The 26,584-nt window shown below is 46.2% G+C and overlaps 2 protein-coding genes across 3 annotated transcripts in view; one reads left to right on the top strand and one right to left on the bottom strand.

Moving 5' to 3' along the window:
* The window catches only part of LOC132570483 (E3 ubiquitin-protein ligase Topors-like), a 358,952-nt gene that overhangs the window by 126,250 nt on the left and 206,118 nt on the right, over positions 1-26,584 (bottom strand). The gene's annotated exons all lie outside the window — the stretch shown is intronic.
* On the top strand, positions 256-9,805 carry LOC132570094 (uncharacterized; the record flags this gene model as incomplete). Its single annotated transcript, XM_060236530.1, has 4 exons — positions 256-384; positions 6,306-6,764; positions 9,099-9,571; positions 9,697-9,805. Coding segments are annotated over exons 1-4 (1,170 nt in total), but the record flags the coding sequence as incomplete, so codon positions are not given.

Below are 26,584 nucleotides of genomic sequence, written 5' to 3'. Positions count from 1 at the left end.
ATGACCCTTAGGGAACGGCAGGTGCTGCTTGGATTTTGTCTGCAGAGTAGTGGCCCCAGGGCAGACATTCATGCGGAGGGCATGTGGTGCCCTAAAAGGGGTCTCTAACCCTCAGCACAGAGTGCGAGTCTCTGGAGGGATCAAGGCTGACCTATAAATGTCTTTTTCCAAGGAAGATGGTGCGCATGGCACTGGCCACAAAACTGGGCAGTATCTGGCCTCACAAGGGATTTGACTTTTCTTGAATTCTTCACCATGGTGGTGGCGGTACACTTATGGCATATCCAGCTTCAGAACAAGGTGATTAAGTTCTGGTGCGACAACCAGGCAGTGGTGCAGGTGGTTAACAAGCTCATCTCGAGGTCTCCTTTAGTCATGAGACTGGTAAGAGCATTTGTGTTGCAATTCCTACAGTTTAATATCCTGTTTGTGGCTGAACATGTGCCAGGCGTTCATAACAACATCGCTGATGCCTTGTCTCGCTTTCAGGGGGAACGGTTCAGGTAGCTGGGCCCAAATGCAAACAAGGACCCAGAGTCATTGCCAGAGGAATTGTGGAGTCTTGGCAGGGTGAAGTCAAAAGGGTGGTTGCAGCATCGCTAGCCCCAGGTACAAGAGTGACATACAAGGAATATCAGGATTCCTTTAAGGAGTTCCAAAATAGTCAAGGGCTTGGGCAGCAGTGGCCAGTGCCAGTGGAACATTTGATGCAGTTTGTGGTTTTCTTGTGGAACAGGGGCTTGGCTGTCCGAACCATTAAGGGCCATCTGGCAGCAATAGCCTTTTAATTGAAAGCCAGGGCCTTGGAAGAATGGACAGGAGACTTCAGGTTAAGGCGTATGCTAGAAGGCTGGGTCAGGGAAGCACCACCAGTGCCGGATAATAGGCAGACCTTTACCCCAGAGATTATACAAACACTGCTGCGGTTATTTGGGAACATTTGTACATCACAGTGGGAGGTTGAACTGTTTAAGGTGGCCACATTGGTGGCATTCATCGGGGCACTGTGAATAAGTGAGCTGGTGGTTAGGTCACGGTGGGACAACAGAGACAGGGCCTTATTGATAACGGATGTGAGGCTGGGGGTGGACATGGTCACGCTGAGGGTACATCGGTCCAAGATGGACCAGAGAGGGGTGGGGCAGACAGTTACCCTTCACATGAACATGGAGGAGAGGCTATGCCCAGTGTGTAAGCTTGAGCATTGGCTGCGGGTGATGGACCAGAGGTCGGGTCTGCTCTTTCAACATGAAAGTGGCCTTCCGCTGACACAGTATCAGTTCTGGGCGGTGGCACGATGGGCCTTAAGCTAGGCTGGTCTGACTGCAAGGGACTTTGGTATCCACTTTTTTCATACTGGAGCTGCTTCTTCAGCTGCCAGGCTGTGGTTTAGCCCCATGAAGGTCCAGCGAGTGGGGCGCTGGAGGTCCCAGGCATATTGGGTTTATGTGAGGAAACAGTAACAGCTGATTCTGGGTTTCCTTGCAGGATGCGGCACAAGGATGGAGAACACCAGTATATTGATTTGCAGGCATTCCATCGTGTATTGGGCAGGCAGAAGAGCCAGAAGCTCCAGCATTGGTACCCAGCTAAACATTGGAGATAGCACCATGATTAAATGTGCTGGGGCAAGCTGTTGCCCCTCATCCATGCCTATCTCTCGATGGGAGTGGCTCCCTGGATCATGGTCATACATTTGGGCGAAAATGATCTGGGCACTAGGACGGCTGTCTCCTTGTTGGCCGAGGTCTTGAAGGATTTTGAGACTCTGCGACTGTGGTCCTGATACAGTATGGGTCTGGTCCAACATGTTGCCACGGAGGGTTTGGAGGGGGGGGTGCATAACCCGGCCCACGTGGACAAAGCATGATGCTGGCTGAACAATGTCATAGGTAGGTCAGTGATTTTTGGGTGGTGGAAGCATTATTCCACATACCAGGATCCATTTCTTGTTGCTGCATCTTTTCAGAGCTGATGGAGTGCACCTTTCTGAGGTGGGGACATACATTTTCTTAGCTGATCTGCAGGGTGGTCTGTGTGACCTGGTGGTTCCTGGTTGGTGGGAGGGGAGTTAAGCCAAGGCTTACCCCCTCTGTGGTGGGAAAAGCACGGGTTAAAAGGATTTGGAACTGGCAAGCACCCCGAGATATCAGCTATGGAGGGGGGGGTCCTCAATTGGGCTATCTAGAGGCTTGGCAGTCCAGGTGGCTTGGTTGGGGGCCTCTTTGGGATTGGGGGAGCATATGACCGGCCCTAAGGCTTCATAGTTGTGGACTGGGGGTATGTGCGCCCATCCCCTCTATGCACTGGTGTGCGGGCCATAACAGGTAGGGTCCAGAAGTTTCCGGACCTGGCCCTGAGCCGGGGTGGATTTGCCCTGTCAGAAAGCTTGCTTTGAAGCTCAAGGCAACCTGTGCTTTATGATGTATGTAATGATGCAGATCAGCTTTTGTGTAAATAAAGTCCCAGTTTAACCATAACTTGTGTGGTGTTTCATTTGTGGGTGGGCAAAACCGGTGGGTGCCATAGAGCAGCCACAGAGATTGACCACACCCCATTTCCTCAAATGAAACCACAAGGAGTTGAATGAGCCTATTCAGATACGGCGTGGGAGATCTAGCCAATCAGAGAGGTGACTGGCTAGCCAGGTAGATTGGCAAACGCCATTACCGGATCAGTCTCTCCTGAAGCAAGCTTCTCAGCCACCCACCCTCTTGGTAAGACCATGTGAGATTAGCTAGTTGCCAGTTATGGGGCTGAGCAGGAATTTTTTGGGCCTCACTCTGATTGGCCATAGAGGGGACCTTTTTTCGCCTGCTCCACATAGTCAAAGGGGGTGAAGCATAAATAGAACTGGTGTCACTGTTTAGGCCCTGACTGGGAAGGCGGGAAAAACATAGGTTAAAAGGATTTGGAACTGCCAAGCACTCTGAGATATCAGCTATGGAAGGGGGTCCTCAATTGGGCTACCAAGAGGCTTGGCAGTCCGGATGGCTTGGTTGGGGGCCTCTTTAGGGTTGGGGGAGCATACGACTGGCCCTAAGGCTTTGCAGTCGTGGACTGGGGGTATGTGCGTCCATCCCCTCTATGCACTGGTGTGCAGGCCGTGATGGGTAGGGTCCAGAAATTTCTGGACCTGGCCCAAGCTGGGGTGGATTTTCCCTGTCAGAAAGCTTGCTTTGCAAGCTCAAGGCAACCCGTGCTTGGTGCAGATCAGCTTTTGTGTAAATAAAGTCCCAGTTTAACTCATAACTTGTGTGGTGTTTCATTTGAGGGGTGGGCAAACACTGATGGATTATGGGCCAAACTAGGCCTGTGTTCTGATGAATTTTGTGGGGTATTTCTTGTCCAATGTAGCAATCCTGAGTCGGCACATGATAATGAACATGCCTCATATCTTGCCTAGATAAATAAAATATGCTTTCACTTCCTTAACATTTCATACATCTTGTATTTTGCATGTGGAACAGTGATGTTATAAAGCTCCCAAAATTACCCAATGGCACTAAAACCTCTGATTCTTTATGCCTGGTTTTTACACATTCAATCAGTTTTGATAGGTAGCAGTGGCGTTATAAGCAAGATGTTTCAGATGCATCAGTATTTTAAAGGGATATATAAAGCTAGAGAATGAATGAGATTTTGCTTTTTAAAAGTACAGAAGATGTGAAGAAACAGGTTTTAAAGTGTAATTACACCACAGTTATGACCGTCAGAAAAAAATATTTTAAGGTGTTGTAATTGTACTATATTTATGACCTACAGGAAAAAAAGTATTTTTAGTTACAATGATTCTTTCTGGTTTCCCCTTAATATATATCCACAAAATCAAAAAAATGTGGGGACTAGTGTTGCACTAATTATTAATACATTTCATTAATATATAATATGTTATATTTCAGAAGACTTCCAGTTTCCAAAAGACCCCATTCTTCTGAAAATATTTTTTCATTTTTTATGCTTGTTGAAAAGCCAATTTCTCCTCAAACCTGCTGCTGTTTTTGTGATTTTTTTTAATTTAGACAATAAAGATCACATAATAAATGCAGTGGTATTGCAATACTATGCAGTCAATCAGATCTGGCCATGTGTTAGTGTCCCAGGTGGCATACAAAACTATCTTGAATTAAAAAAAATATACTGGAATTCTAGTCAATCAGGAAAGTACAGGGAAACAGTGGCATTTCCCAGCCTGTAGCCACCTTCTGGATTTTCATGGGTTTGTGGAGGTTCTTATAATCACATGATCAGTGGAATCAGTTCACAGTTATATAATTTGTTTGTTTTTTCATTTTTCCCTCTCATGGTTTTGTCTGTTCATATTTACATTGAGGATTGTTTTTTCCATGGGTTCTTCCTCAGGGTTTTTTTGTTTGTTTGCAGATATGCTGAAGCATTGCAATATTTCAGCAGTCGCAAAGGGGCTGCACAAGCCCCATTAAAGTACATTCCCTGCCCATCACACACCATCGCACTTTCAGGACAAGCCTGCTCTGGTCTCCAGCACTTGTGCTTTTTTTTTTTTGGTGGGGGGGAGAGAGAGTCCATGAAAGCCCCGTCTTCTCTCCAGTTCCCTTGACTAGGCCTTACTTTGGAGTTAAGTGGTGTGACTTGATGAAGCAGTCAGCATTGCCCAAGCCTGTCTCAGAACACATGGGCAGGGTGTGATCCCCTTACACGAGAGTAACCCTACTAGCTTCAGTACATCAAAAAAGGTAAAGGTAGTTCCCTGTGCAAGCACCAGTCGTTTCTGACTCTGGAGTGACGTTGCTTTCACAACATTTTTACGGCAGACTTTTTACGGGGTGGTTTGCCATTGCTTTCCCCAGTCATCTACACTTCCCCCACCCCAGCAAACTGGGTACACATTTTACCGGCCTCAGAATGATGGAAGGCTGAGTCAACCTTGGGCCGGCTACCTGAAACCAGCTTTCGCTGAGATCGAACTCAAGTTGTGAGCAGGGAGCTCTGACTGCAGCACTGCAGTTTTACCACTCTGTGCCACGGAGCTCTTTCAATACATCTACTCAGGTGTAAAACAAGCGGTAGGGACAAGATCCAGGTCATTTGAAGTAGCCAGAACAGTAGCTCTGCCTTTGGCTTCCCCCTCACTTCTCCTGCCAGGGCTTATGCATATTATGCATATCTTCTTTAGTCTCTCTGCACTGTTCTGGTAAACACCTCAAAAACTACTTTTTAAGGAACCAGAAAAGTCAGCTTCCCATATAAACAGAGCTGCAGGAGCTGGTGCCAGGCCACCCAATGGGACTGACTGACTGTTTCAGCACAGGTGCTGAATGTATCTTCCTCTCTCTCTCAGTAACATCTGGATCGAGGCAGCTCAGTGGTACTGATGCTGTTTGACCTATCGGCTGCGTTCGATACGGTCGACCATCAGTTGCTGACCTGCCGCCTCACCGATGCAGGGATACAGGGGTTGGCCTTGCAATGGCTTTCCTCTTTCCTTGATGGTCGGGGACAAAGGATGGTGATTGGGGGAGAATTGCCCCGGAGGCACGCGCTTAATTGTGGGGTGCTTTAGGGGGCAGTGCTCTCCTCGATGTTGTTTAACATCTATATGCGCCCCCTTGCTCAGATTGTCCAGAGGTATGGGTTGCGTTGCCACCAATATGCTGATGACACCCAGCTATCTACTGATGGATGGCCAGCCTGACTGTGTCCCAGAAAATCTGGATCTAGTGCTGCAAGCTGTGGCAGGTTGGCTCAGGCTGAGTCAATTGAAGTTGAATCCAGTGAAGACAGAGGTCCTTTGCCTGAGTCGTGGCGGTCTGGGCAGGGAAATTCCCTTACCAGCATTTGACGGTGTGCCACTGACAACGGCACACAAGTTCAAGAGCTTGGGGGTGCTGCTGGAGGCTGCCCTGACAATGGAGGCCCAGATAGCAGCTGTAGTGTATCAGTAAATAATATGCGACCGGGCGCAGAAGCCCCAGCTGGGCCGTCAGTTGCTGGGCCGTCCCAGAAGCCCCAGCGCAGGGCGCGAATCTCCCCGCCCATCAACAGCTGTGGCGGGAAGTTCAACGGGTCAGGATTGGCCTGACCAACCCTGTAGGCTGTACCGGGGATTGTATATAAGTGGGACCCGGCCCGCGTGCTCTCTCTCTTGCAACGTGCTCCTAATAAACAATGTTGCCCTACTCTCGTCTCCGCTTCGAGTACGTTACACTGGCGACGAAGGTGGGATCCTAGCCTTATCGGCTACGACGGAGATCTTGGGCAACGAACGACCGGTCACGACCGCCGCCGCCACCATGGCCAACCAGGGCGGAATCACCGGCTACCTCGAGCCCTTCGACCCTGCAAATCCAGAGGGCTGGGAGTCCTACTCGGAACGGGTCGAGTTCTACCTCCGGGCCAACAAGATCACCGACGCCGGAGCAAAGAGGGATGTTCTCCTGAGCGTATGCGGGCCTGCCACGTTCGAGATCGCAAAGGGTCTCTCGGCGCCCGCCCGCCTGGCGGAGAAATCCTACGAGGAGATCATCAGACTCCTCACGGGCCACTTCTTGCCGCAGCCCTCACGGGTGGCTCGCAGATTCCTGTTCCACAGGAGGGACCAGGCGGCAGGAGAATCAGCCGCCGACTATCTGGCAGCCCTCCGCAAGATCGCCGGGAACTGCAACTTCCCCCAGCTGGAAGACACCCTGGCCGACCGATTCACGTGGGGCCTCCACGACGAGAGGCTCCAGCAGAAGCTCTTCGCCAAAGAAGAGCTCACCCTCCAGAGCGCCTTCAGCGAAGCGGTGGCGTTCGAGAGGACCTCCAGGACCTTTCCCAAGGCCCGGTCAGACGCCGTCCACCACGAGGAGCTGGACCACGACCGCATGGAGGAGAGAGAAGCCTACCAGCTGCGTCGCCCCGCCAGCCCACCCAACAGAGCGGCCCAACGCCCCCGAGCGGCCGATCGACCACCGGCGTCGGAGAGGGTTCCGGCCACCAAGTGCGCCAGCTGCGGCGACTCCCACGATCGGAGAGACTGCCAGTACCAGACCTGGGACTGCCGGAGCTGCGGGAAGACCGGCCACATCGCCAGGGCTTGCCGGGCCAAGCCCAACCGCCGGAGGCCGACCACGCACCACGAGTCAGCGGAGTCCCACTCAGCAGACTCCACGTCCCTACAGGTACTGAGCTTGCCCCTCGCCACCCGCGATAAAATTAAAGTGGCAGTCCTCATCGAAGGGAACCCCTGCCAAATGGAGGTGGACTCAGGTTCCTCCATTTCCCTCATAGCGGAGGAGACCCTGAGGGAACTGTGCCCCCGGCAGCGGCTGCGACTACGGCCGGCGAACTTCATACTCCGGGACTTTCAGAAGAACCCGGTGCAAATTGCGGGGTGGGCGCGGGTACAAGTCGAGAGGGGGTCCTTCTACGGGCCGCTGGACATCCTGGTGGTAAAGCGCCAACTTGCCACCCTGCTAGGGCTGGCTTGGTTCAAACCCTTGGGGATACGCGTGGAGGGGGTGGGGCAAACCTTAACGCCCAGCGGGTTCAGGGAGATTTGCAAAGAGTTCCCCGAAGTATTCGACGGGTCCCTGGGAAGCTACAAGGGGCCGGCCATCTCCCTGCCCCTAGACCCCACGGTCAGGCCGATTCGGCTCAAGGCAAGGAGGGTTCCGTTCGCCTTGAAGCCCAAAATAGAGGCCGAACTAGACCGCCTCACAGCCCAGGGAGTCCTGGAGCCAGTGGACTACGCCCCCTGGGAGACCCCCATCGTAACCCCACTGAAGCCAAACGGGGAGGTGTGGATCTGTGCAGACTACAAATGCACAATAAACCGGGCACTGCAGGATAACCCCTACCCAGTGCCGGTGGTGAGCCACGTCCTGGCTGCCCTCGCGGGGTCTAAAATCTTCGGGAAGCTGGATCTGGCCCAGGCCTACCAACAGCTCCCGGTAGACAATAAGACGGCCGAGGCCCAGACGATAGTAACGCACAGGGGGGCCTTCCGGGTGAGGAGGCTACAGTTCGGGGTAAGCGTCGCTCCGGGGATCTTCCAGAGTATAATGGACGCTCTCCTTAAAGGGATCCCCGGAGTCCAGCCGTTCTTCGATGACGTTTTAGTCGCCGCCCCGGACCCCGAAGAATTCGGCAACCGCCTAAGAGAGGTGCTCCGCCGGTTCCAGGCTGCGGGGCTCAAAGTCAAGAGGGAGAAGTGCCTGCTGGGGGTTCCGCGGGTGGAGTTCCTGGGGTTCGCCGTGGACGCAGCGGGAATCCACCCCACGGAAGAAAAGACACGGGCCATCGTGCAAGCTCCGGCCCCCACCTGCAAAGCGGAGCTACAAAGCTTCTTGGGGGTCCTTAACTTTTATCACTCATTCCTCCCCCACAAGGCAGCCCTAGCAGAGCCCCTTCACCGCCTACTGGATAAAAAAGCCCCTTGGGTTTGGGGCAAACGACAAGCCGCCGCGTTTCAGGCGGTCAAGGACGTTCTGGTGTCCAATGCGGTGCTCCACCATTTTGACGAGGGCCTCCCCGTCATCTTGGCTTGCGATGCGTCGCCGTATGGGGTGGGAGCAGTCCTGGGGCACCAACTCCCGGACGGGAGGGAGGTGCCGGTAGCGTACTACTCCCGCACACTGACACCGGCAGAGCGCAATTACGCGCAGATAGACAAGGAGGCTCTGGCGATCGTGGCGGGGGTCCGCAAGTTCCACGAGTATCTGTACGGGCGGAGGTTCACCATAGCCACGGACCACAAGCCCCTCTTAGGTCTGCTGGCCCCAGATCGACAAACCCCCCAAATCCTGTCACAGCGCGTGTTGAGGTGGAATCAATTCCTCAACTCCTACACTTACACACTGGTACACCGGGCCGGCAAGGCTATGGGTCACGCAGACGCGCTCAGCCGCTTGCCGCTTCCGGAAATGGGTCCAGACCCCGCCCCCGCACACCAGGTCATGCTGATGGAAAGCCTCCCAGAGCCCCCCCTTCACGCAGCGGAGGTCGCCAAGGCCACCCAGAAACATAAGACACTTGCACGGGTGCTCGACTGGGTGGTGAGGGGGTGGCCAGAGGGGAACATGGGGGAAGATTTCAAACCCTATAAGGTCAGGAGGGAGGAACTAGCGGCCCACAAGGGGTGCCTACTATGGGGAAGTAGGGTGGTGATTCCGCCCCCGCTGCAAAGGCGTGTTCTAGAATCCCTCCATGAGACCCACCCCGGCATAGTTCGTATGAAGGCCCTGGCCAGAAGCTACGTCTGGTGGCTGGGAATGGACGGGGAAATAGAGAGTTGGGTCCGCAGGTGCCAGACGTGCCAGGAGTCGCGGCCCGAGCCTCCCAGCGCCCCCGCCACTAGGTGGGAGTCCACCAGGAAACCATGGTCGAGACTCCACCTCGACTTCGCGGGGCCATTCCAGGGGCAGATCTTCATGATAATTGTGGACGCCTACACCAAGTGGCTCGAGGTCATCCCCGTAGGGTCCACCTCGTCCGCAGCCGCAATCCGAGCATTATGCAGGGTCTTAAGCACACACGGTATCCCGGACACCATAGTCTCGGACAATGGGGCCGCTTTCACGTCCGCAGACTTCCAGGCGTTCCTCCAGCGATACCTTATTAGGCACATAAGTCGGCCCCCTTCCACCCAGCCACCAACGGTCAGGCAGAGCGGATGGTCCGCACCACCAAGGAAGCCCTGGGCCGTATTGTACAGGGAGACTGGGACCACCGATTAGCGGCATTCCTATTCGACAATAGGATCACCCCCAACCCGGTCACAGGGGTTAGCCCGGCCGAGCTCCTCATGGGACGAAAGCTCATAACCCGGCTGGACAGACTACACCCTGACCGGGCGTCAGACACCCGCGAGAGCCCCGAGGTCCGGGACGCAGTCAGGGGTTTCTTCGCGGGCGACCCGGTTTACGCCCGGAACTACGCAAGGGGGCCCAACTGGGTGGCGGGCCGAGTGCTACGAGTCACCGGGTCCCGCCACTACGACATATCAACTGAGGGGGGCCAGGTACTACGGCGGCACATAGACCAATTGCGGCGCCGCACGCTACCAGAGGAACTGGCGGACACAGAAGAGGCAAGAGCCGGAGAGGAGCTCATCGGGGACCGACCGGAGGACGCGGCCCCATCACCCCTAACGCTGGCCCAGGTAGCGCCAGAACCGCCAGAGCCCGAAGGTACCGAAGAACCAGTCCGTCCGCCACCGTCCGCACCAGGGTCCCCCGCAGCATCAGATGCGGTGGCGGCACCTCCCCCACAGGACCTCCCCAGACGGTCCACCAGAGAGCGCCGACCTCCCGCATATCTGCAAGACTATGTTCATTAACCAGGGGGGGAGGGGTGTAGTGTATCAGTAAATAATATGCGACCGGGCGCAGGGGCAACTGGGCCGTCCCAGAAGCCCCAGCGCAGGGCGCGAATCTCCCCGCCCATCAACAGCTGTGGCGGGAAGTTCAACGGGTCAGGATTGGCCTGACCAACCCTGTAGGCTGTACCGGGGATTGTATATAAGTGGGACCCGGCCCGCGTGCTCTCTCTCTTGCAACGTGCTCCTAATAAACAATGTTGCCCTACTCTCGTCTCCGCTTCGAGTACGTTACAGCAGCCACTGCTAAATCTGCATTCTTCCATCTAAGGCAGATGAGGCAGTTGGTCCCCTTCCTGGAGTGCGGCGACCTGGCAACAGTGATCCATGCTAAGGTCACCGCAAGGTTGGACTACTGTAATGCCCTCTACTTGGGGTTGCCCCTGTGCCAAACCCGGAAACTACAGCTAGTGCAGAACAAGGCAGCCAGGCTGCTATTGGGGCTTCCCAGGTGGGAGCACATACAGCCGGGGCTGCAGGAACTACACTGGCTGCCAATAGTGTACCAGATTCATTACAAGGTGTTGGTTATAACCTTTAAAGCCCTACATGGCCTGGGACCTGCCTACCTTAGGGGCCATCTCTCCCCAGAGGGTACTTCGATCTAGATCGCAAAATCTCTTAGTAATCCCTGGGCTGAAGGAGGCCAAACTAAAGACCACCAGAGAGAGGGCCTTCTCGGTTGCAGCCCCGCACTGGTGGAACCAACTGTCAGAGAAGGTGAGGGCCTTGCGGAACCTTGCTCATTTCCGCAAGGCCTGCAAGACTGCTCTCTTCTGGCTGGCTTTTAACTGACGCGCAGCCTACATCATAGGAATAGGAGAAATGCCGTCACCACCAGAAATATACAACATCTGATGAGATTAGCACCAAACCTATTTGAATTGTTTTAAACTGTAGAATTTGTGATTTTATAATATAATTGTTTTAATTGTTATTATGATTTTATGTTGTGAGCCGCACTGCGCCTGCCTTGGCGGGGAGGGTGGGATATAAATCAAATAAAATAAAATAAATAATAAATAAATATCTACAAAAGTTTACCACCCATACCCACCATTTTATTATTTTATTTCATTTTGGGATTTTTATCAGTTTCAAACAATTTTATTAGTAACATATGGTAATAAATTTCAATTTCTTACATCATTAATAATTACTTTTTTATCTATCCCATATATTACTTTATTTTGTAGTAAATCTTCATTTAATCTCCATCGTCTTGACTTTTTTGACAGTTTTGTAATCCACATTATTGGGTTATGATCAGCTCCTATTTTAGGTAATATCTCTATCTTCTTTGTTATAAGTCCCAAATCTTTAGTATCCCACAACATGTCAATTCTAGAGAAAGAGCTATGTCTAGCTGAAAAGAAGGCATAGTCCCATACTTCAGGATTAAACTTCCTCCATATATCTTCCAAACTCTCCTGTTTAACCAATTCAAAAAAAAGACTTTGGCAATTTCCCTTCTTTATCAATTTTTTTCTTCCCAGATCTATCGTATTCTGAATTGTTCCATTAAAGTCCCCCATCAATAAAATTTGCTCATAGGTCACTTCATCAAGATATTGCGTAATATTTTTAAAGAAAATGTCTTTACCACCATTTGGAGCATAAAGTCCCAACAACGTTTTTTTGGCATTCAAAGTAATTTCTACCACTATATATCTTCCCTCTTTATTTTAAATACCAATTTCGGGTCTAATTCTTGTTTAATATAAAAGACTACTCCTCTCTTCTTCTGTTCAGCCAATGTAAAAAATTCTACTCCCAATTGTTTATTCCATAGAAATTTATAATCCTTTTGTCTAATATGCACTTCTTGTAAACATATTATATTACAATTTTGTTTTTTTATCCAATGAAACGTTGCCTTTCTTTTTTGTGGTGAATTTAGTTTATTTAAATTCCAAGATATCAATTTATAATCCATCATGGTGCAAATTCTTTATTTTCTTCATGAAATCTACGCAGTTCCTGTGTATTTGTGATTGTAATCCTTTTCCCTTGAAGTTCAAAGCTCAAACCGTCAGGTATTATTCATCTGTATCTCATTCCATTGTCACATAGTTTTTCTGTCAATTTTGTATATGCCTTTCTGTCAGTTAGCCCTTGTCTTGGCAGTTCTTTCATAATTCTTACTCTACTGCCTCCCACTGTCAATGACTTTTCAAAGTTTTTATTCATGATCTTTCCCACCATTTCTTTTGTCATAAATCTTATGACCACATCTCTTGGCAGATTGTTCTTTTTTGCATAGAGTGAATTTACTCTATACATATAGTCATACATATTTCTATTCCCTTCAGGATCTTCCTCCAAAAATTCTGCAATTATTTTTATGTATTTTTTCAGGTCTGATTCTTCATCTTCAGGTACACCTCTCAGACGGATCTGAGTTTCCATCAGTTTGCAGTCATGAATTGTCACTTTTTCTTGTAATTTTAACAAGGTGGAGTCATGTGTTTTCACTCTCTCTTCCACGCTTGTACTTTCTTTGTTATTACCACAGTGTCATTTCTGAGATTCTCTATTTCTTTTTTAGAGGCAGTTATCATTTCTTTCACCCCCTTCATTATCCTAGCTTCCATTGCATCTAATTGGGCTTGCATTTTCTCTATTGAAGCAGACCTAGCACAAGTTTGTATCAGGTCTGACATGTAAAAAAAAGATCAAAAATTTTGATCTCACCAAATTAAATTTGAACCATCAGGTTTGATAAAGTGAAGCTTGTCCTTTCCAATGCACCCAATTTCGCTGTCCTCTGAGCCTCCCAGGCTCAGATATTAATGTTTAAAGTTTTATTTCTCCCAAAATGGCAGTTGCAACTTTTGCTTCACTTTAAAAAAAAAAAAAAATCTTTTTTCCCTTTTACCAGTTCAAATCTTGTTATCTACTATCCAACAATAGTAATTTTTTAATTCCTAAATCTGTTAACTCCACCAATTTTTAATGTCCCAATCACTTTAAAAACGATGTTAAAACTTAGCCCTCCCAACAACAATGGCCACCGATGTTTCTCTCTGGTATTATAATCCTAGAGTAGGCTGTTTACTTTGTTGACTTCCTTCTTCTTCCTCCAATACTACCTGCTTTTATTGCCTTCAAATCTCGTTTCACTGGTAGAGAAATCTCACAATATCGGACATATTTCCTGTGTTGACTGTGAACCTTGTAGATCTGTGACGATGGGGCTGCCTCCTCAACCACAGATAGACTAAACAATAAATTCCTTTCTTCTTTTAACACTGTCTTTTAAGTTTACAAAGTTCAAATGTAGCCCCTTATCTTCTTCTCCTTTCAGGCTTTCAGTATTTCCAACTCCCACCTTTTACTTTACTTTTGTTTTGTTTAACTTTAATTCATGCCAGAGTGAAGAGATAGCAATCAGTACCTTTTTTCCGTAGTTTATCCAAATCAACACCAGTCCTTTGTAGATTAGATGTTTAAAATTGTAAAAGAAGGTTTGGATCCTGTCGAGCTTATGTCAAATTAATGACTCTGAAAACTTCTGCAGATAATGAATATGCAACTTCTCTCTGGAGATCCCTCAAAGCCTCACAAAAGCCCCCCCCCCGGGACTCCCTTTCAGCCAAGGTAAGTCTCCTCAAAGTATCTGTGCATATCTTGGACAATTCTCTAGCTGAGAAATGTAGGCAGAAGGCATTAATTTGCCTTTTACTACCCTGAACAGAAGTGCCAGCCTGCCCCCGTTAGGGAAAGCAACTCAGCTCGCCATTTTCCAACACCGGAAGTCTTCATTTTGGGATTTTTACTCACCCTACCCTGCAAGGAAGCTTTTCTGGGGTTGGGGGCAGCAATCCACAAGATGGAATAAAATGTTCAGATTTCAAGCAAGAGGCTATCTTGAGAAATCATTCCTCAATGGGGAAAAATATATGAGGAAAACTAGTTTTGGAAAGAACGGAGGGGAGGGGGGATGTGGAAAGACTAGGATAGCACAAGAATGTTAACAAAGTTGCCTGGATACAAGAAAATAAACTAGTAACACAGGGGAATGAAAATGGAACATAATGGAACATAAAGGCAATCTGGAAAACCCCAGTCTGTTTAAGTAATAATTCCTAAATATGTGCACTCTTCTGTTCTGTTAGCTGCCTTGAGTTTGTGGAGATAAGCCAGGATATAAATATTTTAAATGGATAAATTTCTTCCACATTGATCCATGAAAGACTGAAAATAAATGCTCTGCCCTTTGGCTCAGCCTGACTCAGGACATATGGATTCCTACCACAAGGAAGGAAACTGTTCCACATAACAAGCAGATTTCAGTGGGGTTCAAGAAGGATGAGGAGGAGGAGATTGGATTTATACCTCACCCTTAGCTACCAGAAGGAGTCTCAGAGTGGTTTACAATCTCCTTTTCCTTCCCCTCCCTACAACATCCACCTGTGAGATAGGTGGGACTGAGAGAGCTGCTCTTGAGATAACAGCTCTGAAAACTGTGACGGACCCAAGGTCACTCAAACAGCTGCATGTGGAGGAGTGAGAATCAAACCTGGTTCTCCCATATAAGAGTCTGCACACTTAATCACTACACCAAACTGGATATCTACACCAAACCACACCAAACTACCAGAAATCTCTGCACTGCAGCTAGAAAAATCACTGGAACTACAGAGCAACTCTCCTCATATGAATGGCATACCTTCCACAAAGAAGCCCCAATGATGTCCCAACAAAATCCATTTTCTGCAATATGTAAACTCCGCAAAGTTGCATAATTTCTTTTTATTATATACTAGAACATAAGAACATAAGAGAAGCCATGTTGGATCAGGCCAATGGCCCATCCAGTCCAACACTCTGTGTCACACAGTGGCAAATATATGTGTGTGTACACACACACACACACATATATATATATATGGCTAATAGCCATTGATGGACCTCTGCTCCATATTTGTATCCCATGCATAATCTTGTAAACCTCTATCATGTCACCCTGCAGTCGACGTTTCTCCAAGCTAAAGAGCCCCAAGCGTTTTAACCTTTCTTCATAGGAAAAGTGTTCCAAACCTGTAATCATTCTAGTTGCCCTTTTCTGCACTTTTTCCAATACTATAATATCCTTTTTGAGGTGCGGTGACCAGAATTGCACACAGTACTCCAAATGAGACCGCACCATCGATTTATACAGGGGCATTATGACACTGGCTAATTTGTTTTCAATTCCCTTCCTAATAATTCCCAGCATGGCGTTGGCCTTTTTTATTGTAATCGCACACTCTCTTGACATTTTCAGTGAGTTAGATACCACACCCCCAAGATCTCTCTCTTGGTCAGTCTCTGCCAGTTCATACCCCATCAACTTGTATTTGTAGCTGGGATTCTTGGCCCCAATGTGCATTACTTTGCACTTGGCCACATTGAACCTCATCTGCCATGTTGACGCCCATTCACCCAGCTTCAACAGATCCCTTTGGAGTGCCTCACAATCCTCTCTGGTTCTCACCACCCTGAACAATTTAGTGTCATCTGCAAACTTGGCCACTTCACTGCTTACTCCCAACTCCAGATCATTAATGAAGAAGTTAAAGAGCATGGGACCCAGTACTGAGCCCTGCAGCGCCCCTCTGCTTACTGTCCTCCACTGCGAAGACTGCCCATTTACTGATTTGAAAGCTTTGTTCCCCTCCAAAAAAATAAATAAATCTTATTTAGACTTTCCTCTGGTATGTAACAGTTGCCTAGTCATTGCCCCTACAGCCTTGCAAACATATATCACAATCATAAGCGTTAAATTATTATTTCTAGCAATGTTTAGATTTGTTTTTAATAAATGAAGGCTGAGGTCCATAGACAACTAACTTTTGTGCCCAGTGCCAGATTCTACAGTTTCTTTGACATGTAGCCACATAAACTAGCACCATGCTATATAAATATATACAACTATGAATTCGGCTTCTGTGCTGGTAACCATTAGGAATGTTATCAAGTTTCTCCCCAATATACATTCTCCTTTCAATACAAGGTTCAAGTTGTTCATATCACAGAATAGAACTACAGATCTACTGTTTTCACCTACTTTTTGTTGCAGTGAAATGGAAGTGGTAGGAGGTTACTGTACTAGAGTGGGGGAAAGCTGTCTCAGTGATAGATCATCTGCTTGGCAAGCAAACATCCCAAATTCAATCCCTGGCATTTCTTGTCAAAATAATTTGATATTAAGTGCAGTCAAATATCCCTACCACAGACCCTGTGAGAGCCACTACCAGTCAACACGGAGAATACTGATCTTGATAGATCAAAGTTGTGAGTCTCTACAATGCAGCTTCATATGTTCAAGGATACACATTATCATTATACTGGCAGATGTACTATGAAAATACACAATTGTACTGCTATCACAATTGTACTGCTATCACATTAGTGTAAAGCACAAGTAAAATATTATCCAAATACACACTATGTGCACATCCTTACAAATGAATGTATAGAATTTTACAGGGAATTGCTGGAAAGATACCAACAGGAAACCGGTGCTTCAAAACAATTACTCATAGCACAATCCTAAACAGAGTTAGCACCCTTTTTTACATCTGCAGACAGACTAAACACAGCTACCCATTTTATCAGCAGTGTTTCCAATCCTAGCAAAAGTATACCTTATTGAAATATGGGGTCTGCAACACCACTTTAGCTGAAAAAGTGGCCTTGCTGTGGTCTTCCTCAAACGTGTCCAGATTCTAACTTCCATTTGACTCACAGGCTGGTGCAGGCTCTGGGATGCAGAGAAATGCCAGACCAACAAACTGATTGAAGTTCTTTTATGATTCTTACTACCTATATAGTTACTCATAGTGTGTCTCAGATACTTGTGTATGAGGAGCAGCCCTTGCCATGTCACAGTGCCCATTGGGTCATAGATGTACTTCATGAAGATAGCAGAACAACTCAACAAATTACTATCATATCCCTCTAATTACTGCCAGCACCAGTGCTTGACTGCTTATTTATCTACTGAAGTCTATTTGTCTACTGTCTATTAGTAGAAAGCATCAGGATGTATGGCACTTTACGTAAAATAATATGACAAATGTCTACATTTGGATTTACCCATTCTTCAATTCAGTGTACTCGAAGTTTGACGCCCCCACAAAAAGGGATGCCTAATTCAAATCAGTATAATAGGCAGTATAATAAAAAGTAGAGACATCACCCTGCCAACAAAAGTCCATATAGTCAAAGCTATGGTATTCCCAGTAGTGATGTACGGCTGTGAGAGTTGGACCATAAGGAAGGCCGAGTGCAGAAGAATAGATGCTTTCAAGCTGTGGTGGCTGGAGAAGACTCTTGAGAGACCCTTGGACTGCAAGAAGATCAAATCAATCAGTCCTGAGGGAAATCAACCCAGACTGTTCCCTGGAAGATCAGATGCTGAAGCTGAAGCTCAAATACTTTGGCCGCCAAATGAGAAGGGAGCACTCACTGGAGAAGACACTGATGCTGGGAAAGACAGAAAGCAAAAGAAGAAGGGGACGGCAAAAGATGAGATGGCTGGACGCTGTTGATGTAACTAACACAAATTTGAGCAGACTTCAGAAGATGGTGGGAGACAGTAGGGCCTGGTGTGACTTTGTCCAAGGGGTCGCAAAGAGTCGAACTTGACTGTGCAACTGAACTACAAAATTCAAATCAATGCAGTTTCCTGCCTACTCTTTGTTGTTGTTGTCTTGTCCCTTTAGAGATTGCAGATAACAATTTTCTCAGGCCAAGAAAAATTCTCTTGTTAGGGTCTAGACCTAGCAGCTGCTTCTTGTAGCAATTCAATGCTCTTCAAAACAAACAAACGAAGAAACATAGGGTATAAATAATAAAACATTATATAAAACAAATCTAAATGAAAAATGAAAAAAAATGTAATGACAAATGTTATTAAAATATTATAATATTCACTGAATACCCCAAGCACTCCCACTTCAAAACTCCTGCTACAGTTACAAACTATTGTTCTTTTAGGTAAACCTCCATCTTATTTTTTAAATTATTTATTCTTGATCTTTCTGTCAATAGAAACAGTTTTATATCATCACAGCAGAGTACATTAGACTGTACGATGGGTTTCTCTTCCTGGGTCAGAGTGAATAGAGAAGACTGCATTCTAAGAGGGAGAGAAAGAGATATTTTACAATGTTATAACCAACTTCTTTCTGAATGCAGAACACCTCTGAATCTGCCTTCGGAATGGGTCTCAAACTGAAACACCATATAAAAGTTCATTGGAGGTGTTTGTTAACTCTGCTAGGCATGTTTCAAATTGATAAATCCAAAAAGACTTCTCAAAACAGCAACCAAACTTCCTGCCTGGTAGAACCTTTTCCTTGCTTTCTTCAAAACTCCAGAGATATTTATCCTTACCCTTGAAGAAACTCCAGTTGCAGCACATCTAGTGCCAGATTAAATTGATTTTGCTGGCTGCAAACTGAGTCACATCACTAGGGTGGATTCTGCATTAGCCTTTGCTCCGGCTCCAGCGCTGTGTTTCCCCCGGGGCAGGTGTTGATTTCTGCATATCTTGACCCGGGGCAGCAGTTTGACCCGCCTCCAAAGCAGTGTCGCCCCACATTTAGGAGATCGGCAAAATGCGAGAAGTTTATTTTTTATGTGGTTTTGGGGCTCAAAATTTATGTGCGGAACTCATGCCAATAAGCTGTCAAACTTCTCGCATCAGTAGAACACACCCACATAACTCCACGCCCATGATTCCGCCCAGTTATTTTGTCATACTTGCTTAATTTTACTCCCTTTGAAAATTATCCAATATTTTCCTGAAATAGAGTAAGTTTTTTAAAAAACAAATCATGTTTCGTGTTACAATGCGAAAAATATATAACAATGTAACGCGATTTTCTTTACTGAATACATCCCTTGCTTTCACCTGCCCCCATTCTTTATGGTATTTCACGTAATTTTGATAATGTGTCATTGTACTGTGATTACTTTCTTCCCCCCTCCGATAAAAATCACTCCTGACTATTATAATTTTTTTTCAAATAAGATTGTTACAATGCAACTAAATAAATAGCGATGTTACACAAACTACTTTAAAGATGCGCGATTGCCACCTTTATTGATCCCCCCCACCTGTATGGCCTCAAACGGGAACGGGAATTTGATTATGTTTATGGGGGGGGGGTTGATAGGTTGGGGAAACTTTCTCCCTTAACCCCTCTGCATAAATCCCCCCCCACTTTCATGCATCTGTTTGTAATTTGTTATAGCTTTTAATGGAAAACTGTGTGCTTAACATTCAGCGTATGTGGATAAGAATGGTGGATCACCGACTCAGATTTCCCGGGGCTTAGATAACCTGCCAATGGCAGGGCGAAAGGAAAACATGTGACTTCGCCAGTATTATGCCTCTGCCATTATGTTGTAACACAAAGACGATCGCGTTGTAACGTGAACACGCATGCATGTTAAAAAAAAAAAAAGGGAAACATATGAGGGAGGGGAAAATTGCTACGATTGTGGGGGAAACTCCGGGAGCAGCAGTAATGTGGAATCAGAACACATGGAACAGATTGGGATTTGAATCCGGGAGAAATCCTCTAGTGCGGGAAATCGGGAAATCACACCCGCATGGAACAACCTCGGAGTGAAAGGGAGGCAAACACCAAATGAGGAATCAGCCTAGGTGTAGATTCTCAACTTGGTATCAAGTACTTGATAAGGTTGGATGATACCCACAGCACAGTTCACTAAACAACCTGTATTGAGGTCTTCTTTACCTGGGTAAAAATGACTTATGATTCTTTTGAAAAATTAAGTCTGAACTCTAAATTTTTCTGCAGTTTTGCCTAAACAGAAGCCTTCGAATTCATTTCAGAAATTTATTTTAAGAACTAAGTTGGTGGAAATTATAGATAAAGGAAAAACTGAAGAGCTACAGACTGATTTCTGGTTTTCTTCACTGGGTTGATGGGTCACACAGTGAGAAGTCTAGGCTATAAATATCAGAGGGCTAAACTGGATTATATGCACAGTAGGGAATATAACTAGGATCTCTGGTGTGGCAATTGCTTTCTGAAATACACTGCCTAAGTAGCTCTGGTTTCTTAATCTACCAATAAGTAAATACTTTTAATCATGTATGTACAAGAATACAAACAATGAATATTGAATTGTGATACTGCTGCTGTTCAAAGTCTGCATAACTTTACTGGCTTCTCATAATTGTTCTCCATATTAACACTTCCCTAAAAGTGGACTAGATTACCCTGGAGGTCCCTTTCAAATCTGTGATTCTGATTCTCAGGGCTTTTTTTATATATATAAAAAAAAGCCCAGCAGGAACTCAGTATGCAAGGCCACACCTCTGACATCCCCATCATTTGCATACTAGGCCACACCTCTGACACCATCATCATTTGCATACTAGGCCACATCTCTGACATCACCAAAAGTACTATAATATTTTTCTTGATGTGTGGTAATCATCACAACACCTCAAAAAAGATATAGCATTGGAAAAAGTCCAGAAATATATAGTCATATATATGTATAGCCATCCCAGAAAAAAAAAATCAAATTCCATCACACTACTCAATCACAATTACCAGCATGGTGTAGTGCTTAAAGGGAAATAAAGCAAAGTGACAGGGGGAAAAAATGACTGAGAGAGAGAGAGAGAGACTGGGGGAGTGGGAAATAAGGCAAACAGGGAAAAAGAAATGTTGGCAGAAAGAAAGAAAGAGTGGAAGAGTGAAAAAGAAAAGAAATAGAGAAAAAGAAAAATTGACAGAAAGAATAAATGAAAGAAAGAGAGAGAGAGAGAGAGAGAGAGGAGGAAGAGAGAGGAGGAAGAAAGAAAGAAAAAGGGGGAAGAAAGGGGATGGAAGCAACTCACCTGAACTCAGTGCAGTTTGGCCTCCTGAACCCCGCCATCGTCGGGAGGCTGCCACGCTAGTGCGGCTGGACCCCCTGAGTCCTGCAATCCAGTGCAAGGTTTGGAGGCTGCCGCGCAAGCGCAGCTGGGTCTCCTGACCCCCGCTGGCCAGTGCGACATTGGGAGGCTGCTGCGCAAGCGCAGCTGGGCCTCCTGACCCCCGCAGGCCAGCACAATGTCAGGAGGCTGCTGCAGAAGCGCGGCTGAGTCTTCTGAAACTCCCTGGGCTGAGCCAGAATGCTGACTAAAACAGCCAGAACGCTAGCCATGCCAGCTGGAATGGCGTTCCAGTGCGTTCTGACTCAAAAAAAGCCCTGCTGATTCTTCATTCATACACATACAGAGTTGAACTCATGAGTCTGCCTTATACTGTTTAAGAAGAGGAAGAATTACAATAATTGATAATCGACTAAGAATAAGGCCCATTGTGAAGAAAAATACAACAGAGAAATAGGCTCTGGGTGAGTGCTCCCCCAACATTGCCGTCTTCCCCTCACCCAAGTGAAGTCATTCACTTCCCCCCACTTCAAGGGGTGCTGGTCACTGCCACCTAGAGAGCAGTTGTAATTCTGAGTGATCTGCAGCTCTCACCTGGAGATTGGTAACAGTGGTTCCCCAGGAGAAAATGGCTAGTTTGGAGAGTGGAGTCTATGGTATTGTACCTGTTTGAGGTCGCACCCTTCCTTAAAGCCCACCCTCTCCAGGCTCCATTCTTCAAATCTCCAGGAATTTGCCAACCTGGGGTTGGCAACTGCTAAATCACACTGGCTGCTATGGGGAGGGGGCTGTCAGAGGCCCCTAGTTAACCAGGTGACATCAAGTCACCAAGAGGGTGCTTCCAGGTCTAGGGTAGGCAACCTCCAGGAGGAGCATGAAGATCTCCTGGGATCACAACTGAACTTCAGACAACAGATCTCTCACCCCGTCCTGGAGAAAAGAACTACTTTGGAGGGTGGACTGTATGACATTCTATTCACCTGAGGCTTCTCCCTTTACTGACAGAAGCAGCCTTGTTTGTCTAGCAATGGCCTCTAGCTAGGGGTGAGGCCAAGGGGTGAAGGAAGAGAGGGAGTGACAGAAAAGAGGTGGCAGCCATGGCCTCTGAGGAAATGCTCCCAGCAGGGTCAGGCCTTGCCACCTAGTTGCATTACGGCGGTAGCTCCCTGGCTAGATCTACAGCCTTTGGAGGCTGTATGTTCTGGGAGGCCGTTTGTGTGCGTGGCTGTTTGTGTAGGGTGGCGGAGCTCTGTTGCCAGCAACGCCTTTCATGAGGCCAGTTGACAGAGGACACAGAGAAGAGTTGGAGATGTGGCTGTCTCTGACTGTTTTGGTGGTTTTTTCAACATTCTTGGGCCTGCAGTAGGTGGGGGCAGGGGAGTCAGTCAATGGAAGGCCAGAGACATTGTGTGAGCTGTGATGGGCCCACTATTTGTTGAGTGCATGGAATGCATCTCTAAGCCAATGGGAGAGCTCCATTTGGCCACCACCTTAGGGGAATTATATAGATATCATACTTCATCTCTCTCTCTCCTTTTCTCTTCGTTCCCTGGGAAAACATCATAAGAAGACTGTTGTATCAGACCAGTGGTCCATCTGGTCCAATGTCACATTCTGAGAATCCTGTTTCACATAGTGGAGAACTAGTTGCCCATGGAGGAGCAATAAACAAAGCACAGAGATGTTGCCTCCTAGCACTGGTATTTAGAGGCTTATTGCTTCTGGATATGAAGCTTCCCTTTAGTAGCCATTAATGGATCCACCCTCCATCAATTTATCTAATGTTCTTTTAAAGCAATCTCTTCACATGGCCATCATGACATCCTCTAGCAGTGAATTCTGCAATGTTATTCATTGTTAGTTTTGGATCACTGGACACAAATTTAGGTGGGCGGCCATGTTGGTCTGAAGCAGCAGAACAGATTGTTGGTCTTAAAGGTGCCTCTGGACTCAAAACCTGTTCTATTGGATCACTGAAGTGAGTGGAAGGAGCTCATTTCTACCTGAACTCTTTGGTGAGGTTTGATTCCATTGAGAATCTCTGTAGTACCATTTTTTGCCAACGGAGCCTATGAGAACTCAGTATTCCAGAGTGAGCAATATGAACTAGAGAGCCTGAAATAAACAAAACACTATAAAACCAGCTTTACTCTCATTCCCTATAGTCCTCTTGCACCAGCAAGCTTTCATTACGGCATCTGTTGGCTGCCTGAGACTTAATATACTTGGCTCCCAAGGACGGCATTATCGCAAAATGAGCTGTTCATGCATGAACAGCCTAACCAAAATAATTTATGCAGTTACAATTTGCAAAACATTGGGAGCAATTATTTCTCTGCCGAAGAGCTGGCACGCTACCTGAAATTCTTAAACTTACTCAAGGGTGGTGGTGGTGGGGGGGGGAAACACACCTGTCTCCAAGGTTGGAACTGCACATTACATAAAGTGCACAGTTGCTGCAGAAAATGGCAGCTGTATCTTGGTCACCTTCTCTTTTGTAAAGTTTAATTAAATTTACAGTATTTAATCAAACTCAAGACTAGGGTTTTTTTTCCCCATAGGCATACCATAAAGGGGGGGGGGTAATCTTAGATTTGCATTCAAGTCACAGTTATGTCCAATGATAATTTTTTGTGTGGAACATCTTAAACACCTTACCTTCAAGGTCATTTTCCTTTCAACTAAACTGTGATTGTCACGAAGAGTTGCTGTCAGGTGGCCTAATATGCCAAGGAGCTCCTGCTACAAAAAAAGTCCTGATTGCTGTATGAATTATTGCACATGATGCAACTAGGCAGTTTCTTAGGAGAGCCCTGTTATGACGAATTTTAACCCTTTAAGCTTTGGATGTCTTTTTCCAGTCAGCTGGTCATCAAAGCTGCGAATCTGTCAGGAAGAATCTCTTTTCTCCAGAAACAACACTTTGTTCTAGTCTCCAACGACATCAACCTTGTTATCATGATCGGAGATCTACCTCCCAAGTGTCTACTGCTGCCAGAGTTGTGGCAAGAGCTCCAGCTAGGGCTAAGGGAGACCAGCTGCACATGCTTGAAAGAACTTTTGCCCAGAAGAAAGGATTGTGGCACACTTGATCCATAGCCAGTAAGATTTTAAATGCTGTTAATTGTACAGTAGTGATAATTTAGAATGACTTTTATTGTAAGCCACCTTGGGACCTCCTTGGGGGAGACAAGCAGGATAAAAGCATTTTTTAAAAAATAGCAATGCCTTTCTATAGAGCGTCACCCCCCCCCCAAAAAAAGCAAAAAGTAAGTACAGAAATATGTAAACTGAGGAAAGGGGGACATGGCTTTTGAAATCAAACCATTTATGATCTAGCAGCATTTCTGGGCAAATATTGGAAAGCAATGAGCAGCCTTCTAGAAATGATCCTTTTCCAAAAGCTCAGGACTACAGCCTCCCCAGAATCATGTGGGTTACAAAGGCTTAGAGTGCTGTGCAAAGAGCTGTTAAAATCTGGACAAATCTCCCTGTAATGGGCCATTAATGTCAATAGGTTATCCCATCATTCTCTTCCAAGGTATAAGCAACAGAGTACATGTCAGCTGTCTTCCAGCATTGAAACTTACAATTTGGAACGTGTGTGTGTGTGTGTGTGTGTCTATCTGTAATCATTCCAACATATGGCTGGCACCCAAATTCTGTCTTCCCTAACAGCTGTGTCTGCTGGTTCTATGAACATCCCGAATAAATGCTTGGAGAAGATAACGGGATGTGCTGAAGTGGCCTTTTGTGATACTTGCAAATAAAAATGCATACATACAACATGCACAAACAGACTACAACCTCACTTATTCAGCAGCGGTAACTGCTGGTATCTTCAAAGTGCAACACCAAATCCATTGCCTAATGCACTGTAGTGACTACAAACGCAAGATTCTTTAAATTGATTTTGTTTTCTTTCATAGTGTGAGGGGAAGTGGCAGCCTTTGCAACCTTAATGGAGCAGCCTGAATTAAGATGTTAAAGTCACAGCAGTGCACACCAGGTGAAATGTGCAAACAACATCCCATTACAATTTCTTTAAAAAAAATAATAATGTGGATGATGAATTATTATGCACTTTCCAAACTCCATCCACACAGCCATTGATCAGGAGTGGCTTAGGAAACATACACCATTGTGACATCATCACAAATTAAATTAGATGTTGCATATAAAAAGAAGATGAGATATGCAGTTGCTCATTGTGGTGATGTCCAGGTAATGTGTCGTTCTAACCTGAAACAAAACTTTCCAATTGTGTAAGTATATCTAATTTAAAGATTATATTAATTGTATGTACCAGAAGCAAAATCAGCCAAACAACCTGGGGGAATGGGGCTGCAGTACTAAGAAGGAACCAGGAAATACCCCTAATCCCCCCTCTTCTGCAGGCACAAGCAGCAAACAGAAGAAAGGAAAAGAGGATGTTGTAATTGATTCCTTTGTCAGATTGGCTCTCTGTTTTCACTTCCATTAACTGTGTGGGAAACAGATCTATGAATAAGCACAGTGTCACAAATGTTACTAATTCTGCAAATGCTTTCTTAGAATACAATCAAATATGAAATGCACAATAATAAAGTATTTTTGCCCCCAGATGGCGCTCCTGAGCTACAAAGTGAACCACTTCCTAAGCACTACTGATATGCTGAATGTACTTGGAATACCATCCTTGTATTTTAGACTATTTACATTTTGTAAAAATCCAGCCGCTTTGTGTTTATTTCCTCTGACAAACTGGCATATTTAAGGTGTGAGAGCTAGGCTGGCTAATTTGAAATCTGTTCAAGTAAGGTTTAAAAACCACAAAGGCAATCTCATCTAGCTGGGGATGTTATCTAGAAAATTTATTTGCTTTGCAGGGGGAGGGGGGAGCCAGTTAATTCCAGTAAATTTATGTGCTAGATGCCATTCCTCATTTAATTACAAAAAAAGTTAGTTTTCATCAGGAACTTGCCTCCATGTAGAACAAATTTTGATTCCAGCAGCACCTTTTAAAACCAACAAAGTTTTATTCAAGGTGTTAGCTTTTACATTCATGTACACTTCCTCAGACACGTTGGAATTGAGGTTAATAGTTCACATATATAGATATATGCATCTACAAATGTGAATAGCAAATTAGCATACAACTTAATGAAAATGTTTTGACATACGCAAAGGCTAAACAGCAATAACAAGCTAATGGGGGGGGGGCGGGGGGAGAAGAGCAAAGCAATATCTGAATAGGAGACAACTGTGTAAAAGTGCCCATCTTAGTTGTTATGCTCCATTTGTCTCCTCTCAAGCATTGAGTTAATTAACAGCATCCTTTTCTTAGGGGTCAA

Source organism: Heteronotia binoei, chromosome 4 (genome assembly GCF_032191835.1).
Source record: "Heteronotia binoei isolate CCM8104 ecotype False Entrance Well chromosome 4, APGP_CSIRO_Hbin_v1, whole genome shotgun sequence".
NCBI classification, from domain to species: Eukaryota; Metazoa; Chordata; class Lepidosauria; order Squamata; family Gekkonidae; genus Heteronotia; species Heteronotia binoei.
This window is presented reverse-complemented; position numbering and strand designations above follow the sequence as displayed.